General features: G+C 41.8%; 1 protein-coding gene across 1 annotated transcript in view; it reads left to right on the top strand.

Moving 5' to 3' along the window:
- Positions 1–902: 902 nt before the first annotated feature.
- ANOS1 (anosmin 1) overlaps positions 903–20480 on the top strand; it is a gene marked incomplete at both ends in the record, with an annotated part of 134887 nt that continues 115309 nt past the window's right edge. The window contains one exon of the mRNA XM_080363923.1: positions 903–1094. Within this exon, the coding sequence (XP_080220049.1) occupies positions 903–1094 (192 nt within the window). The remainder of the gene's footprint in view (positions 1095–20480) is intronic.

Here is a 20480-nt window from a genome sequence, read left to right as displayed (position 1 = left end):
GCCATTTTAAAGCTCAAAGCGCTGTTTTAATTTTGCAGCTATTACCCAGAGGCATTGGACTATAATGACTTGTAGATTTTTATTCTTAAATAACTCTTCGGAGGAGCTTTCATGGGATTCACCATGAGACAAATGCTCACTGCAGTGTTTCACTGTAAGAAACGCAGGGTTTCAAAAACCAATTTCTCTGCCTTCCTCGTCCTTTAAAAACAAAAAAAACAAAACAAAAAACTAACAAAGAGAATGCTTTAAGGCTTAGCAGGGTTGCTGACATATAAAGCCACGGACAGGCCATGCTGCTCCCCTCCACCAGCGCGGGGTGCCCGAGCTGCCCCAGGCCGCCGCGCCGGCCCAGCGCGTATAGCGGGCCGGGCCCCGCACCGCTGCGTGCCGGCCCCGCGCCAACCAACGGCCGGTTACCAACGGCCGGTTCCCAACGGCCGGGCAGGTGGGGGTCCGGCCGCGCACCCTCAGCGCTGCGGGACCCCCACCCCGCCCGCCCCAGTATGAGGACAGGGCTGCGGGATCGGCGCGCCGCTACCCGCCCAGACGCCCCACAGGTGGCGGCGTCCGGCGACTGCCCAGCGGCGGCCCCGGCGGTCCGACCTGCCCGCGGCCACCACGGCCCGCCCGCCCCGCCACTGGCGCTCGGCGCAGCCAATGGCGCGGCCGCTGTCAGGCTCGGCCCGCCCGCTGCCGGGCGGGGGAGGGCTGTGGGCCGGAGCGGGCGGGAGGGGGTGAGGAGAGTTGAATGATTGAACTTTTCTTGTGTAGTTTGTGCGGCGCGGAGGTGCCTGCCCCCAGCGCAGCCCGGCACCAGCCCGCCGAGCGGGAGCTCACTCCGGCGCCTGCCGCCCCTCGCAGCGCCCGGCCGCCCCTCTGCCCTCCTCTCCCGCAGAGCGATGGTGCGGAGGGCGCCCGGCGCGTCCCTCGCCTTGCTCCTCTGGGTAACGGCCGCCTGCGGCAGCCCCGCCGGGCCGGGGGCTGGCGCCGCCGTCCGCAGGCAGGACGACGCTTTCTCCACCGCCAGATGCACCTCCAGGTGCCTGAGTCTCCAGATCACCCGCATCTCCGCCTTCTTCAAGCACTTCCAGGTAGGGGCATGGCGCCGCGCAGGCCACCCCCGCCGCTGTTGCCCGGCCCGCCCGGCGGGTGGGTTTCCCCCGCCACCGGCGCGGCGGACGCGATGTAGGGGCGGGAAGGACGGCGGGGCTGGAGAGCCTCTTGGCAAAGTTGGGGGGCCGTTTCCCCAAGGGCTGACGGGCGCGTTGGGGGTGCTGCCGCCAGCACCGGGAGGCGGCGGGCAGGTGGGCACAGCCCCGCGGCAGCGCCGACACCCGCGGGTGCCTGTGGGTGCCGGCCGGGCTCCTCGCGTGGCCGGTCGGCGGGAGGAGGCGGCGGATCGTGGGGCTCCCGGCACGCCGCGCCCCGACAAGCGCTTGTCAGCTGCTCGCCGGCCGGCTGGGCGGCGGGGCTGAGCCCGCGGAGGGGCGAGGCGTGGGCAGCGCTCTGCCCTGGCTCCTCGCAGGTGCTCTGCGATGCCTCCGGTGATGTCCAGAGACGTGGGGAGGGTGGGACCGGCGCGGCACGGTGCTCCGGGGCCAGGGATACCGCTTGTGCGTCCGAGCGGAGGGAGGTGTCGGGGAGATTCCGCGGGGCTTCCCTTCTCCAGGCTGCTGGGAAAGTTTGAAATGTTTTTTTAAGAGCGATGGTCGAGAACATGTAATATTTTGGTGCCGACCTCCTAGAAGACGAGGGTGATGGTAAACGGCTGGCTTTTTATTTTTTTTATTTTTATTTATTTTTTTTTTTTTCCTGAAACAGAAGCACACCTCTGGTTAATGGGAACGGGGAAGTAGGGGTGAAGTGGGGGTAAATGGGGATGAACTGACAGGAATCGCTTGAGGTATAAAATGAAATGAAGGTGAGCCCCGAAGGCGACTGTGCTGGAAGCAATGCGGGAGGCGGTGTTACAGCAGCGGGTACTTGCCCGTCCTTTCTCGTCTTCCAGTTATACACGTACCTTTCCCTTCTCCCTTCCCCACCTGTTCTACGTTGTGCGAGTATTAAACTGAGTCGACCCCGAAGAAATGTTGCAAATCCTCCTGGACTGCCAGCCCTTCTCCCTCCCTGTCCCTTAAGCCCTTTTCGGAAAGGTCTGGCCAGCCCGGTGGGAAAGGAGCCACGTCCACCTTTCGGGATGGCGCGTCCCTGCAGCGCGCAGGGGACCCAGCGCCGCTCTCTTGCCCTACGTTGTCTTGTCAGTTAGAAACTGGAACCGCCCGGGCAAATGTTTTGGGTCAAGCAGCGTTCAGGGCTAAGCTGTCGGTGCAAAAGGCATGTTTGAGAGATATTTAAGGATAACCCGATTAAAAAAGAATAGAAGAGAAAATCAGTGTGGAAGGAAAGCTTAATGCCTTCGTTTCAACGGTAGCAGAAAGTGTTCGGCGCCTGTAACCAGCTTTGGGTTAAAGACCCGGGGGACGCGCCGCGAGGGGCTGCGCTTCTCCCGCCGCTGCGCTGGGGCCGGGGCGGCGGGGCGGGCGCTGTCAGCGCGGCCTGCGCTTCACGGGGCGGCTTGAAAGGAGGGAACCCATTAAAACACTTCATTATCTTGGAGAGGGATTAGTATTTTTTATTGCGTTGTCAGGCGGTTGTAACTTACTTGTTTTACAGTTTCAGTGGCTAAAGAGGCAGTTTAGATCAAGCCAATTTCTGGTGAAAAGCTTTTTTTTTGTGTGTGTGTGTTTTCTTGGCAAGATTTCCGACGTAAAACTGCTGACAGAATACACATTGCCAAACAATAGTGATTACATTTTAATTAGCTTGGGTGAAATAAGCTGCAAATTACTCAGTTAGGACTTGATAACTGGCTGGTGTTTTTATTTATTTATTTTTTTTTTAAAATCAGTTGAAAATCTCAGAGTTTTAACCCCAGCCTGCTAAAGCATACGGTAATTTATCTGAATGACCAGGAATTAAACTCCTACTAGACATGAAACGACTGTAATGCTTGGAAGATAAAGTGTTCCTGTTTATAAAAGTTAAGCGTTTTATTGTCTTTTAATGAAGGAAAGAAGGAGAGTTTTAGAATAGAGCAAGCATCCAATCTTCTCACAGGAGAAACAGTGGACTGTAGGACATGCAGGTCTGGGCCATATTATTCCACGAGGGCTAAAGGATTCGATGCTCCTTTCATCCTCCTCTCTTCTCCCTCTTTTAAAATACACCCCCCTCCTTTGTCCCCCCCTTTCATCTCAACTGGTAGCAGTTTCTGAAGTTCTTTTCATTTCAGAGATGCCCACTTATCTTGTAATCTGATTCAACCTTTGAAGCCAACTAAACACTAGCTCGTCCCAACTGGAGCAGGAAGGAACTCTAGTGTCTCCCAATTAGGACAAGAATTGAAAGAAGATTGACCCACTCATTTCCCAGCTCTGGTCTAGACACAACCTCAGTGGTGAGAGTCATGGAGATAGCATGGATGCTTCATGGGAGGTGGACTCCCTGACACTTCAGCGAGTTCATTTTGTGTAGTTCACAGTACCAAAACCACATCACTTAACAACCTTTTACGTGGAATGAGGGCCAAGTAGTATGAACGTGAAATCAGGATTAATTCTATACCTGCTGATTCCCTTGTTTGAATGCCAACTGATTTTTTTCAAATTTCCAAAGTATTCGTGAGAAATTTTCATTCATTTTCCTCCACAGAAAATTTTCACCTATTTTTCTTTACCATTCCAATTTGTGAAAGCGTTAAGAGAGGTGTGGCATTTTATTTACTTATTTATTTTAATCTATTTGTTAATTTACTTTTGGGAAGCAGGTCTAAGCCTATTTTAGAGGTGTATTCTCAGTAGGAAATTATTTTAACTGAGGCACAGGTCAAAGATTTTTTTTCCATGTAGGCTGTTGATGTGAGCTAGAAGAATTAGTCACCTAAATCAAAAGCCTGTGATCTTCAGAATGCCTGTTGAATAGGTGCAGATGCCTACTTTTTGCTATAAAATTCTCATGGATGGGAGTATTCCAGTTTTGGAAGTGTTGTGGAATTCTACACAGAGGTTACACCAGAGGACATTTGGGCTTGATATGTGAGATATTGCACAACATAGATCTTATAGCCTGATACATTTTATGTCTAAATATGACCTATCTACAGACTAAGAAGTTTCACACAAAGCATGCTAGCACAAAGTCCTTTCATAGAAAAACAAACAAACAGAAAATGTAAACACAGTGGGTCATAGTGGTTACTTCTTTTCTAAAACAGCATGTTAATGATACTCATCCACCGTAGACAATGATGTGGAATCTATGAATGAAGGGACTCCAACATACCTCTTTTGTCCTCCCGGAGCGTGTGCAGCATTGAACTTTAGCTTGCTTTGGACTTTTGCAGATGAGAGGATGCATTTTCATCCCAAGTGTGGAACCTGTGCCACTGAACAGCACTGAATGAAGCATTAATTGACTCGTGACCAGAAAGAGTAGGGCAAGGAGAACACACCTCTCTAGCCTTAATGTTCAGGCTATTTGGGGCATTGACATGGGGGTTTTACAATGACTGTTGCATAAATGTAGGAGTGAGTAATTGATTCTTTCACTGGAAGCTGTCTATGCTCCTTGGTGATGCATTGTCAAGTAGAGTTACTACTGCTGTGCTTTGTTTCTGGCAAAATTCTCTGTAAAACACCTGGGCAGGGAAGGGTGGCGAGAGTGTTTTTCCAGCAACCAAGGCCATGGCAGTCAATGGCCAGCCTGCAGTGGAGAAGCCATAGATTTGAACCTGACTGTCCTGGATCGTAATCAATGTTGTACCCATTTGGCTGTTATCTGAAAGACCATGCCTGTGTGCTAGTAAGCTGCCCTTATAAAATGGGAAGGACAATTTTTCCTCTAGTTTGGAATGATAGGAAGGGGTAAGGTGCCTGGCTCCGCAGGAAACATCAAGACTCTGAATCCTGTGTGGAAGAGGGTGTGCTGTTCTTGGGAATGAGGTTTTATAGATGGGTGATGTCTTTGGATATGTTCTTTTCCTCAACATTTTCTTACTGAGGCAGGTGCCTTCTCAGTGTTTTAGCTGATAGAACAGGAGAAAGAGAGGAATTCTAGTTTGATGTATCCAAAGTTTACTTGTGAATCTGTTTTTATAGTAACCTAGTACAGTACGTAAAACACTCATGAAGATGAGGTCACAGTTACTGCACAAGTTTTTGTATTCCTGAAAAGGATAGGGACCTTGTATAGCTAGCCAGAAAAGAGGCTTGGATACTCAGATAAGTTCAGCTAGGGCTTTTCTGTATATTCTACCTGTTTTACTGGAGTCAGACTAATTTCCTTGCATTGCTGTCTAAGGGGCTAGCCTTTCCCATCTGTGATATTAGTTGTGGATGAACTCCTTCCATTTTGGGGGGAGCAGGCATGGCAGTGACCTCTAGTGTTACATTTCCAAGTTGAGTGAAAACATAGTTTGGATTTTAACCTTAATTGCCAGCCATCTGAGCCATGTTCAGAAAACAGCATGATTAAAAGTTTCCTTTGTGAATAAGGGCTTAAGCATCAGTGTAAGCACATAGGCTAAAGGTACAGTATAAAAAATGTTATGGAGAGCAGTGTTTGCTTGGACCTGGGAACTCATGGTTCTCTTGGGTTAGTTGCCATCTGTCACAGACCTCTCAAATGAGTTCCTGCTTAATATGTGAAACATAACAAGTTAGCTAAAGTAGAGGAGATATCAACCTTGTTTACTGGGTCAGAAGCTGAAAGGGTGGTAGAACATGCTGGAGGCTGGAAGAATGGCAGCAGCAAGGGCTTTAGGTGTACTTAGCAGCTAGACTGATTGGCCTTGTTTGCTGCATGGAGCCACATGATCACAGAGTCACAGAGTACTTGAGGCTGGATGGCACCTCTTGGCAACCTTTTCTAGTGCCTAACCACCGTCACAGTGGTTTCTTGTGTTCAGGTGGAATTTCCTGTGTTTTGTTTTTTGCCCATTACTACTTGTTCTGTTATTGGGTACCACTGAGAGGCATCTGGCTCCATCTTCTTTACTCCCTCCCATCAGATATTTATGAACATTGTTGAGAACTGCCTGAGCCTTTTCCATTCCACACCAAAGAATCCCAGTTCTCTCAGCCCTTTCTTGTGTGAGAGATGCTACAGTCCCTTAATCTTAGTGGCTCTTTGCTGGACACTCCACTAAGTCCATGTCTCATTAACATTGGACCCGGCACTCCACATATGGAGGAGTGACAAGAACAGAGAATAGGAGTAGTTACATTTTGCATATAAAATGTGTGCTAAATATTGATACTCACTTCTAAATTTGTTTTCACTATTTACATTTTCTTACCTTAGTTTATATATGACCATTGACGGTTGTCAATGCATTAAATCCAAAATGCTGATGCCAAATAAAATATTTTTTTTCCCATATTTTTAGATATTGGTACATCTCACTGTGTGTTGTTTTGTTTTTTTTTGTTGTTGTTGTTTTTTGGGGGGGGAGGGTTTATTATTTTATTTTATTTTTTTTTTTTTTTTCTGTTGGGGTAGTCTTCAATAGTAAATCAAATTTTAGCAAATTCATTTCTTTATTCTTTTATCCTACATTGGGATTTATATATGTAGTGTGAACCAGTTTTGTGACTGCTGTTTGAATAGGTTCCCAAGATCCTACTTTAAGCTTGTTCAGATGGGTACTGTTTAAAGACATACCAGCAACAGTGTAGGTGAGCTTAGTCACACAGGTGTTCTGTATTCATATTTAGGCTAACTTATCTGGACAGTGGATGAGTTCCAGTTGAACTTTTTGATACAGTATAAACATCCCTCAAATGGTAAGCCAGTTTTGTAATATATGAAGGGAAAGTATTGAAAGATTGCCCCCCTAAGTGTGATTTAGTATAAATCTAATAGTACTGTACCAAAAATTAGTATTTAGGAATTAGTGCTAAGCTACATCAGCTAAGGCTAACTCAAAATTAGTTTTGAAACGATGGAAAAATGTTCTTTCAAGCTAATAGATCTATATGTTGCATAATGTTTAATAGCTGTAAGAGGGAACAAAAAGGCCTTAAAATTTTGCTATGTTGATTGACTGATAACTATATGGTGATAGGAGGTTATTTTCACTGTTACAGATGGACTGTTGCCTGTAAGGACAATTGAAGTTTTTGACAGAAAACAGGCAATTCTTTTAAATAAATAACAAGAGGTTCTCAGATTTTATATCTGCAAGCAAATAGTGTGCAAATGATTACCTGTGGATACCCAATACTAGATTTTACCTACAGGTCAGGCAGCTAGTGGTTTACGTGCCAGCACATCTGCCTTCAAATTGCTTGTAACTCCAAAGGGACTGCACCTGAAAAAATCTGGAATCAATTCCAGATGGGAAAGTGGTAGGCCAGGCTGAAAGTCTCGAGTGCATGTGCCTCTTTGTGCTCTCCTGTAAAGAAGGTGGACATCATGAAGAAACCTTTAATGTAACTGTCTTGGATAATTCTGAAACCATAAATTACTTTTTGAAAGATATGTAGTACTTCTGTAATTACATGTACTAGATACGTAGTGTGTTATTCCAGAATGTTTCAGTTCCAATGGGTAGGCTGCCCAGGCACCAAGTTTGCTTAGATCTTTTGGGACATGTTCACGATCTTTTCTATATGTTACTACTTAGGAAATGTGTGCCATCTGCTTGTGTTGCCATTTCAGTACTCTTCTCCTTTCCAAAAATAGTCCTTGTGTTAAATAATTCTGACTTTCATATGTCTCATGAAGCACACTGCTGTCAGTTTCTTTCCACAGACAAATTTAAACATTTGTCATTACTTTATGATTTTTTTTTCATAATGTGTTAAAATTCCCATTAATTCTTCTGGTTTTTATTGTTCATATGGCATATGATCTGGATAATTATTCTGGCATTTGGTGTGTTTTTAATAATAAGATCTGCTATTGTGAACAAGAGGTGCTTCGATCTTCTAACATGATCTTATGTAAAAACTTTAAAGATGAGAGGTTTGTTTTGAATAATGATGGCTGTATCTAGTGAAACAACCTGCATTATTCATGGTATTGTGGAACTGAGCCACAGTGAGTCTTGGCAGTTGTATCCAGGTCTGGTGTGAACCTCCCTGATTTCAGTGGAAGTTATGTTCGTTTTCTTATGGTCAAATTGAAATCTCTTTGGCATCTATGAGGGCTTGCATAGCTGATATGAGTGCAAGGGCTGTGGAGCCTTGTCATTATTTTCTAGCAGTTTTGATCTCTCAGATTTGGGACCTTAACCTTAACCATTGCTTTCCCAAGCTGTGCCTGTTTGGTTGTGCCTTTAGCATAAGTTTTAAATACAAATGAAATGAACTGTATTAAAATGTAAATGAATGGTGAACAATTTTCTTGAACAATGAGTTGCCAAGGTACTTTTCTCACATTTTACTTGTCAGTGCTTACATAATAGAAAAAAAAAAATTATTCCATCTTGCTCTTCTTCATGAAATTAAAATTACTTTTAATTTGGTAATTGTGACTGATACAAAATACAATAAAACCAATAGGAATGTTGTTAATATGCTTTAAGGCAGATATTTTATGTGTAGGAAGCATTAGCAAAGCATAGTTTTAATGTCATGGGGGTGTGTCAGGGAGGGGGAAGAAAGCTTGTTTTTCAAAACCATTAGAAAACTTTTGAAAGAAAAACACTGGGAGTTCTAAAATGTAAATACTTTTCCACTCAAACATTTATCCACTTACCATAGAGTGAAAGGGTATAAGCTAGGTGGTGTTCATATTGAAATTATTATTAAAACATTTTTCATTGTCTGCATATGGGTTGTCTCTGTGTTAACTAATGCTCCATAAATGTGTTTGGTTTATTAAGTGTCCTATAAAGTAAACAAGCCCAATACATTTCTGAGACAGCTTGAAAGGCAGACTGATTTCCCAGATGCTGAACATTTGTCATTTTGCAATGGGCAAACATCTTAAAAGTGAGTGCTGAATTTATGTGCGTCTGCAAATGGGGATGATTATTCACAGGCTGGTCTACGTCTCCATTGGCTATTCTGTGTGAATTTTTGCTTTCTGTGATCATCTGTATTTGAGTACATATCCAATTTCTATAAACAGAAAAAGGATGTACTGTTATTTAGTATCCGTATTTTAAAGATCAAAATTACAGTTCATGACTGAGTATCAGGAATGATAGAAAAGAAAGACACATTCATAATGATATTAAGTAATTAGTGCCTAGCAAATGCAAATCTTGCACCAAAAAAGCACTTGCCTAGGAGTTTACACGAAGAATCTTCATTTTTCGACCTTTCCCACAGCTGAGCCTTATAAGGCCTTATATTTCAGAAACCTTTGAAGTCCATGAAAAGCCTTCTGTTGATTTCAGCTGGATCAGGTCCATGTATGAACACTGGGCCCATGCAGCCTTTTTCAACAAAGAAGAGGAGTGCTGTGAGCTTGGTATCCCAACTCTAGTTGTATCCCTTTTTTAGTCTTTTAATGTCCAAGAGATCACAGGACATGAAGATGGAGAACTGGGGGTGTTGAAAGGTAAGTCGACCCTTTAGACGTGACTATGGAGTACTGTTCCTTTCATCGCTGATTGAAAAGAACCACACATTAATTTTTATCCTCCAAAAAGGATATAAAATATTTCCAGATTTGGGGAACAACCTCTCACAAAGTTTGTATCAAATTTCATTTGACTTCCTTGGACGATATTTTCACTAATGTCTTTCTATGCTGTCAAAGAGGTAAAACATCAAAATTATGAATTATGTAAAAATATTAATGTATGGAAAACATAATACAGGAAAATACATGCATCTTTCACCAAAAAAAAAGCCCCCTATGGCTTATTATACCTTTATGGATACTTAATGTTTTCCTTTTTTTTTTTTTCTTCCTTGGTTGTTTTGTTACATCATGGTCCTTTAAAACAAAAGTGACTTGACTCAAGCTTGCAAAGGGAGTGACTCCCCTGGATGCAGCTGAGATTCCTGAGGAAGGCAGGGCTCCAGAACTTGCAGGAGAAGCAAAAGAGGCAGAGAGTCTTAGAAGGGAGAAAGCTAGAAATAGGTGACATCCAGCAGGCACGCACCATGGAGGACAATCCTGGGAAGAGTAATTGTCTAGGAGTAGAGGGGACTGTAGTTTTACTGTGACACAATTCATTGAAACTAAGGCTGGAAATAGAGAGGAGACACAATGGGCATGGGAAGAGTTGTTTGTGAATATTTTTGACTTCTGTTCTTTCTCAGCTGCACGGAGTTTTACCTGGTTTAAAAAGGTTAATTATTCTTGTTTGAAGTTTAGTAAAAATGTGGTTTGAAAATCTTTTTGCCTTCATTGGCAAGTCCAGTCACAGGTGAAACCTCCAGCAAAATTCACCCAAAGTTCTAGCTAATTCGTGGTCCTGTCATACATACCAATGCAGGCAAATAAATATTATGTTTGTTTTTGACCGGGGTGCTCAAGTGTGCAGCCTATCTAGGGAATGCTACTGACCTGTGGCTGGCTTCTTTTCAACTTGTTTTCATTAATTTCTTTCCTAAAAGTAACATCGGAGTCTGGAGGCAGTTTATGGGCTGAGTGTGTCCTCGTGGTGGCAGCTTGCCCCTCATTTCTCTCTTTCTTAAAGATTTTAACCACATTGATGGATTGTGAGAAGTGGGACAAAGGAGCAGGCTGCTTTGGTTTTCTGAACAATACCTGCTCTCCAAATATTATGAACTTGCTCTCTGGAGAGTTTTCAACCAGAAATATGTTCTCGTGATGGCAGCCTGCTCTCTTGAGTCAATACTGTGATTTTCTTATGTATTCCCAATTCTTCAGGAAAAGCTTTGGATCTTATGCACGTACTCTGTGCATTTTCAGAAGTGCTGGATTTACTGTACTACACATACAAAGTCTGACCACATGATGAGAGAAAAGCTGTACATATGTTTTATTCCCATACAGTAGAGAATGTGAAGTGGCCTCCCCAGGCACTATGTGAGGGACCGTCTACTACAAGGATGTTATCGTTCAAGTCAGATGTTTGACAAACTGCTACCACTGTAATTTCTCAAGTGGTCACAACTCAAACTGGAAACCTCTCCAAGGTAGTGAAGACTTCATGCTTTTTCTGCCTGTGGGGTTTGCAATCCAGTTGCCATGGAGCCTTTAATAAGATAATATGAGGGAAATAGTAAGATTGCTTCAGGACAAATGTCTTCTGTCCAGAGAGTCAGAGACTGAGGTTGATGGTGAAGACTGGATGAGAATAATGTTCTCATTTAATCTAATGCAAATATAGTTCAAACTTTCTTGCCATTCTTGTAAGCATTGAGAAGTATATTATGTTTTGCTTTTTTTTTTTTTTTTTTAAATTGGATTACTCTTTGGGGGAGCTATCTTCCCATTAATTTATGTTAAAAAAACCCAAACAAAAAAAGCAACCCCCCAAAAAAATCACCCCAAACCCCACAAATAATCCTGGTTCACAGAATTACAGAATAGTTGGGGTTGGAAGGGACCTCTGGGGATCATCTAGTCCAACCCACCTGATAAAGCAGGTACACCTGGAACAGACTGCACAGGAATGTGTCCAGGTGGGTCTTGAATGTTTCCAGAGAAGGAGACTCCACAACCTCTCTGCGCAGCCTGTTCCAGTGCTCTGGCACCTTCAAAGTAAAGAAGTTTCTCCTCATATTTACATGGAACCTCCTGTGTTTCAGCCTGTGCCCATTGCCCCTCATTCTGTCATTGGGCACCACTGAAAGGTCTGGTCCCATGCTCTTGACACCCACCCCTGAGATATTTATAAACATTGGTAAGATCCCTTCTCAGCTTTCTCTTCTCCAGGCTGAACAGACCCAGCTCTCTCAGTCTCTCCTCATAAGAAAGGTGCTCTCGGCCCCTAATCTTCTTCATATTCTGCTGCTGGATTCCTTCCAGTAGTTCCTTGTCCTTGTTGAGCTGGGGAGCCCAGGCCTGGACACAATGTTCCAGATGCAGCCTCACCAGGGCAGAGTAGAAGGAGAAGGTAACCTCTCTTGACCTGCTGGTCACACTCTTCCTAATGGACCCCAGGATACCATTGGCCTTCTTGGCCACAAGGGCACATTGTTGACTCATGATCAACCTGTTGTTGACCAGAACTCCCAAGTCCTTCTCTGCAGTGCTGCTTTCTAGCAGGTCTGCCCCATGTTCACATACATGAACATGATTTCTCATCTTGTTATTTAGGCCATGGTTCTGGGGCTATACATAATTTGTGATTCATTGATAATGTTTTTTAACTGTTACTGTTTTCTTTGTACTACTGGAACATTCCAGTCAGGCCTCAGGGCATTTTTGGAGCTCAACACCATAAATTCATTTCTTAACCCTACTTTCTGTAAGACTTCGGGTTTTGCTGGAATTTAGTACATGGATGAACTGATATGTGAGGTAGCAAATAGTTGAAAGCTGAGGAAGAGGAGATAATGTGTCTTAATACAGTGACTGTTAGTGTTTTGGTGGCTTTTTTTTTTTTCATAATTTGTGAATTTGTGCTTTTTGGGTGGTGGTGGGTTTTTGTTGTGTTTTTTTTTCTTTTTGTAATTAGATTGATGGTTATAGTTACTCTGAAAACAATGAAATCGTATTACTTGTGTAACTACAACTAGACAATAATGAATCACTTTATTATCTGCCACCATTTTTCTTAATCACAAAGAGTATATAATATATTAATGTTTGATTTGTATCTAGCAGTTTTTGGAAGGAAACTGGAACTATGAGAACTCAAGGCTTTATTCTGTTTTGAGATTTCTTTCTATGCAACTATGAACTGAGACGTCATGAATTAGCGAAGCACTGGTCAATCTCGAAGGTGCAGTAGGTGGAAGGAACATTTGGGGTTAGACAAGCTGACACAAAGAGGCAGAAATTGTCCCATTAATGAGATGTGTGTCACTTCCTGTAGTACTTACCAGCAGCTATGGGACATGTTTGTCAGAATAAATAGGATGTAGATTTCTTCTGCAGCTAGCAGCTTATTGTTGGATTTTCTTTGAGTTAAAAAATAGAATTAATGGTGTGAAAGACAGTAGGCTTTTGGTAAGTTTCATGCATATTCCATCCAATGGATCCTCATTGACTAAGCTGAGGAGGAATGCGTTCGACACTGTGCATGCATGAGCATATTAGCTCATCTTGTGAAATATTTTGTTTAATTATAGAACCACACATATACATTTGAGCACTGGAAAACACCAAAACTGTAATTTCAGGGACAATTAAATGTTTAACAGCAAATGATAATTATTTCAAGACTTCTTCCGGTGTTCAAAACCTTCCTTTTCCTAAGTAGAGAAAAAGAGCAGCAGTGTGGACTAATCTTGAAAGTTAAACCAAACCTCAGCCATTTTTCAAATTGTAGTAAGGAATGAAGATTTAAAGGTTCCTAGAGAATATACTGTCTGCCTTTGTTTTGGGATGGAAAGTATGACTTACAAATAATTTTAAAGACTAAAAAGCTTTACATGTTAATGTAGTGTGTAAGCTTATGATTTTTTTTCTTTAGATTGACATCTTTCCTCCTTCTGACTGATACTTATCAGTCCTTCAATTTAAATGATTAATAGTTTAATACAGGATTTTTTCTGGAGCTTTCACTGCTGGACGGAGTCTTCTATCCATACAGTTGATAGTAATGTCTCCAGTGGTTTCAATGGGAATAAGCCTAGGCCAGCGCAAATGTACAGGAAGTGTCTGTTCAGAATTTATAGATGAAAACAAGAAAATTCCCAGTATACTGTTTGAAGACAACTTGATTTTGTCAAATACTGTCTTACTACATCTTGACGTCATACTTTAAAATTCAGAGCGGTATATGCCATTAGGTGAAAGACTGAATTTCTAGTTATTTGCCAGATGCAAAATACCTTGACTTCAAATTAAGATTTTTTAGAAGAGATTCCTTCAGATGGTAAGGAAAAGTAAGAAGCAATTTTTGATATAACCAGAGCTGAATACCACTAAAGGCAGTATATAGATTTTTTTATTTTTTAAATGAGATATTACCTAGTTACTGTTTGTTACTCTATATATCCAGGTGCCCTCATTGATTCCAGAGCATCTCTGTTAGTTTCATCAACAGACATGTCTTATTCTCTTCATAATATGAGCAGATATCAAATTTTCATGCCCCTAAGATGCTTACTCATACCTAGTAGATCCATCTGGTATAGATCGAGCCTCAGTCAACTTGTTCTCATCCATGACCTTCCCACTGAGAAAGCAAATCGAGCAAAGCTCCTCAGTCCAATGAAAAAGAAACTTGAATATTATCAACATATTTGTAGTACCACAACCGACTTCACTTCACTGTTTTTCTTAATTGCTTTACACAGGTGAGAAGGCAGGTAAAATGGAAGCAAACACTATAAATGGGATAGAATTCCTGGAGCATGCCACCAAAATCTGAGGCTTTCCAAAGATGGAACAACTAAAATGTTTGTCAGTTCTGAAAAAAAAACCAACCAGATGATTTAAGAAAGAGGAACAAAATTTTAATATAAAGCGCCTCCTGATAATTCGAGATGTTGACAGCTGGTATTAACCTCAGTTGTCCATATTTTATGAGCTTGAGGGTATACATTATGTTTTCTTTTGTGTCTGTTAATTTAGATCAAATATATAAAAGCAAATTCTAAGCTTCAGATCTCCTGTGATCCTTGCAGTGGAATTATGTGAAATTTCCATATCCAGTTGCTTACATTAACTAGAGGTTTTAAAATACTGTAGCTTGGGTAGGGATTTAGGCTGAGCTTTGACACCTCTTATATTACTAGCCTTTCAATAACTTCAGTGCAAATTAACCTGTCTTAATTTTTAACTCTTTCACATGATGCCAGAAGTGTCTGAAACATGATGGACCTGTCAGGAAATGATGGCTCTGCATAACAGCTATATTTCTGGTAACCAGATGTGTTAATCACGAATGCTTCAGTCCTACCTTGAACAGATTTATTTTCTTTTTATAGTATGTCTTCATTAGCCAGTTATCAGACTGTATTCTAGAAAGCTGGCACATGAAAGGCTTTTATGTTTGTGGAGGGTTTTATGACAATGTGATGAGGCAATGTAAATCTTCCACTGAAGATTGTTACTGTAGAAAGATCCAGTTAACATCCCTGTAGCTCAGACTGTATAAGTAGTTTCAGTATGTTATATCTTTCTCAAATAATATAATTTCACGTTGATTTACTTTCCCTCTCATCTGTCCTTTCACAGTCCTAGGTTGGTTGCAGGGTTGTCTAGAAGACTGAACTGCAGCAATTTTACCCTGTTAGACATGTTTCTTGTGGCATATGGTTCTTAACAAACTGGGAAAAGCTCCTAAGAAAACTGGAAGAAGTACATTGTATCTACGGTAACCTGCATTAAAAGGCTGGCTCTTCCCTTAGGAATATACTGTCTTTGTTGCAGAGCATAAGGATCCCAGCTAGGGTCAGGTTAGCAGGCATGTTAAATTTCAAGTGGAAAGACTCACCTACGCTTCTGTGTGCTCCCTCATTTGATGCCTGTTTTTCGTCTGTTGTCAACACAATGTCATTGCAACCTTTGCTGTTCTAAGAGCTGTTGCAGTTCCTTAAAAAAGGATAGAAATAAAAATGTGGTCTGCAGACAAATATGAACAGAGTTTACAGGTCTAGGGGCTGGGGTAAGAGAGCAGCATTGAGCTGGTTAGGGGAAGGGGATCACGAGTTCCTCTTTGGTACATGATGCAATTAGGAGGGCATAAGTTACATGATGTGATATGTGATGTCTGACCAGTACACAACTGGCATTCGCTGGTCTTTAATATTGGCTTAGTGGGCTGGGAAGGAACAGGCTGAAGGCCTAACCAACAGGAGCGATAGAGAGGAGTGTTGGTTTGCACCCTGTGATTTGTTGTTGGGTTGTGCTGTAGAGATGAGACAATAAAGTTGTGCGCTAATTAAACTGTACACATTACATTTTGTCTGTCTTTTTGTAATGCCCACAATAAAGGCAGATATATGGAAATACTGTAGCAATTAAAATATGTCTGGGAATTAAGAGTTCTCCCTGAAGTGCTGCTTGAACTGTTGTGGTGAAAGCATTTTCTTTTTTTTTTTTGGTGTGGCTGACATATGTTTCTTTGAATTAGTGCTTTCTGAGTGTATTTTAGCAGTACTGTGGTGGTTTTTGTTCAGTTTGAAGATAGGATGTTTTATTTATGAGTCTGGGGCTCATTTTAATTTGGACAGTTCTTGAATTCCTGAATGACCACAGAATGCTTTTGTAAATTTTTCTAGGTAATCCCAGGTCTGATGAGATGCACTTCACTCACTGAGACAGGTGTTCTGTGGAAAAAGGAAAAAAATCCTGCAAATCCATTTTAAACAACTGTTAGAGTTAACAACTGTTAGAATTAACTGTGTTGATTTTGACACTTGTTACTTCTGCAAGCTTTGCTATGCACATCAATAATTCTAAAATAGGATGTTTTTATAGAAAACTTTATGTATAAATATGAATGGGTCTGTGGAACTACCAAAGTAGAATTATAATCAAATTTTAGACTGCATATTTCATCTGTAGGATCATTATTTGTACTATTTTTTACTGCCAGGATGACACTTTTTTGCATGCTTTTACGATATTAAAAGTACTTGAGATAGTGAAACAAAGAATTTATATTGACAATGATGTTTATCAGACTTGTTGATTTTCACAGGTCAAAAAGAGAAATTTTGTAGTAATATATCAAGATAATTGGAATAAGATAGTTGATATTTGTCACAAATATTTTCTGTTGAGAAAGGTACTGCATGGAATTTATTAATTTATTTGTTTGTTTTTCTGTTCAAGGGAAATGAAAATATATTTAGCCATCAGCTTGTGCTGGATATGGTTGCTACTACTGCTTGAAATATTTAGTATCTTGTAACCTAATAACACATGCCAAAGAGAAAGAAATACATTCCTGAAATTTATCACGTGAATTTCATGCAATTATATTGGAAATAATTAGTATATTAAGTACAAGAGCATGAGCATAAACTTTGATGGTGCTTGATATTGAGTCATAATAACATGAGTCCTGAAGAGCTGTCAGTTTTTAAGGGCAGGTGTGTATATATACTCTTGCCAAAGATACAAGTGTAGTATATAATGGTGTCCCTCCCATACATACTGGAACAGAATAAGAGAAAATAGAGTAGAACATCACATGGCTGGTATGTAGTACAGTGCATTTAGCAGTTTTGTAGCCAGAAATGACTCCATGACAATGCAACCTGCATGAATTATCCTGTGTTCAAATAGTTTATAGTTAGACTATTTAAAATGGAAATTTTAGATGATTTTTTTTTTTTTTTTAATGCTTAGTTTCTTAAGGAAATGACACACCAGAAACCTAAGCATTTTGCAAATCCAGAAAGGAATGCTGCCCTGAATGGTCCTGAAATAGTGTGGCTTCTGAGGAAAATCTAGTGTAGTAGGAAGCACTAAAGTGCTACTCTTGTGTGTTTGTGGGAGATGTTAGAAGTATCTGAGGTGCATCTACACATTAGTGTTTTAATGTGGATCAGAATTTATTTTTGGAGTGAGTATCCTGTGCATCATGATCATCTTTTGTTTCACATCATGGACCAGTCTGAGAGTTCATGCAGTGGATTTCTTCTGGATGAATGTAACAGGAAGGGAGACCTAATGTGCTGTAGTGATTAATGGGCATGGTGTCCGTGGGACCAGGCTAGAACTAGTTGAAGGAAAAGGGAAAGGAGAAGTTGCCATATGTGTAATGCAGACATCAAGTCCATCAACAACAGCTGTTTTGCTCAACAGATGTATTCCTGTGGTTCACACGACTTCCTAGTGCCGAGACACCCTGGGGTGTCTGTAGCTCATTCTGGAATGATCAGCTAGTAGACAGTGCAGACGAGTGCAGGCAATTGCAGCCCGTGGTAAATGTACCACATCATATGCTGTTGGGAATCGCCCGACTAACCAATAATCGTGTAATTATACAGAATAGTAATATGGACTATAGTTTTCTGTTATAAAGTCAAATCAGCATTAAAAGCAGTGCGCATGCATTTCTGAAACCTGGAATATTACTGTTGTTTGGTAAATCAGTTGTGTTTTCTGAGGTGCACTAAACCAGGTCAAGTATGTCTACTTTTATATTGTATTTTGCACAAGTAAATATTACATTTCTAGAATATATTTTCTTCTTTTCAGTCTTAATTTCCCAGTGAAATACATTTCTGTCACATCTTTGAGCCAGCATATACTTTTATTGTCTCATTATTTCATTTGTATAGCAAATCTACTTTATATATAACAAAATAGGCATGTTAGCATTTTGAAAGGGTGGGGTTTTCGAAATAGAGCCTACAAACAAACAGTCAACAAGCCATCTTTTTTTTTTTTCCATATTAATTCTATTAGATTAGTTTCTGTTCAGTTCAACTGGATTACTTAACCCCAAGAAATGTGTCCAGGATTTGGCCCAAAGTATATCCCTTAGTGTGAAATTCCATATTTCATTTTAATATCCTTGAGTTAGTGTCAGTGTATTTAATTCCTTCTGTTGCTTAGTGAAGTGATGTTAATTTCATCTGAATTCTTTCAAGGATTAATGGAAACTTCTGCTAGGTAGAATAAGACCTCAGATAAGATCAGTTTTAGAAGTGGTAAGAGTGAAGTCTGTGAAGCCACAAGAAGGCAGTCATAACTCAAAAGTGTGGTGTAGACACAAGGATTCCTGTGGCTCATTTGTTTTTACAGCTTGTGTTTATCTAGTAGTTTTTCTATCCATTTGAGAAGACACTGCTGTAAAAAGAGAAAAGGCGTTCCATACTTGAGATGCAGATTTAATCCAAGGAATAAATAGTCTGTATTTTTAAAACTACTGATCTTTTACTGTTTCGTTAGTAATGATCTTTGGATTTTTATGACTAGGAACCTACTAATGATGACAGCCATCTTAATATTTTCTTCTGTGTTTTCATTTTGGTGCATGTAAAGTTGTGGCTTTAAATATTTTGGTGTAAACCCTAATGAAAATGGTCTGTAATAGAAACAATGGTTGAAGACGACTTTGCATGAACAGTTTAGAAAATATCAATGCAAGGTTTAGGTCAATACAGTTGTATTTGTACTGCCACATCTGCAGGAGGATTCACCCAATAATTTTGGTAGGTGATCTTAATTTGGTTGTGTTGTTGAAATTTTGCTTTATGCTTTTGTTAACTAGACCAAAGTCTAAGGACATTTCTTATACATCAGGAAGAAATGAACTTAGCACAGTCTCCTGCTGTCAGGCTTGGTGAGGGCTGGCTGCTCACAGAGGATGGGGAGCCAGGGGCCAAGGGTGACCCCATCACAGGGTGTTACCTCTTTGAGGGAAGCAGGCCCACACGGCAGGTAGAGCTGGATGCAGGGTCCTCAACAACCCCAGGCCAGGGTCCGGGGCAGCCAGGCGCAAATGTGGGATGTGCGGGTTCACGTTGCGCTGCATAAAGAACTGGCTGATAGGCAGGGCTCAAAGGGCTGGAGTGAAAGGGGCTACATCTGGCTGGTGACCAGTCACCAGTGATGTTCCTCAGGATTCAATTCCAGGGCCAGTTCTGTTCAATATATTTGTCAATGATCTGGATGCAGGAGTTGAATGCACCATTAGCAAGTCTGCTGATGACACCAAACTGGGAGGTACTGGTTGACTCTCTTAAGGGGCAAGATGCCTGGCAGAGGGTCTAGATAAGTTGGAGGATTGGGCTATGATAAATGGGGTGAAATTTAACAAGTCAAAATGCTGGATTCTGTACTGGAGATGGAGTAACGCTGGGCACAAGTATAAACTGGGAGAGGAGTGGCTGGAGATCAGAAAGAGGTCTGGTCAACAGCAGCTCAAAGGGATTCAGCAGTGTTTCCTGGCAGCCAAGAGAGTAAAGTACATCCTGGGGTGCATCAAACACAGCAAAACCAGTCAGTCAAAAAAGCTGATTGTCCCATTGTGGTGGGGCTCTGCTCCCTGGGATCCAGTGGTAGGACGTGTGGGAATGGCTTAAAGCTGCACCAGGGGAGGTTTAGATTGGACATGAGAAAGCATCTCCTTACCTAGATGTTGGCCAAACACTGGAAGAGGCTTCCAAGAGAGGGGGTCAGTGCCCCAAGCCTGTCAGTGTTTAAGAGGCATTTGGACAATGCTCTTAGTAACATGCTTCAGCTGTTGGTCAACCCTGAATTGGTGAGGCAGTTTGGCTAGATGATGGTTTTAGGTCCCTTCCAACTTAAATAGTTTATTCTATTCTGTTCCATTTTATCCAAAAGGAGGTAGGGCGAGAGACCGGGCTGGAGATGAGGCCTCGGTAAGGGGTCCCAGGTCCAGCTACAAGACAAGGCCAGAGACAAGTTACAAGGGTTCACCCAGGAGATGAGCTACCTGCAGCATAGAT

The sequence above is a fragment of the Nesoenas mayeri genome, assembly GCF_963082525.1.
Source record: "Nesoenas mayeri genome assembly, chromosome: 1".
Classification (NCBI taxonomy): Eukaryota; Metazoa; Chordata; class Aves; order Columbiformes; family Columbidae; genus Nesoenas; species Nesoenas mayeri.
Note: the sequence above shows the minus strand (reverse complement) of the source record. Positions and strands in the feature narration are given on the sequence as shown.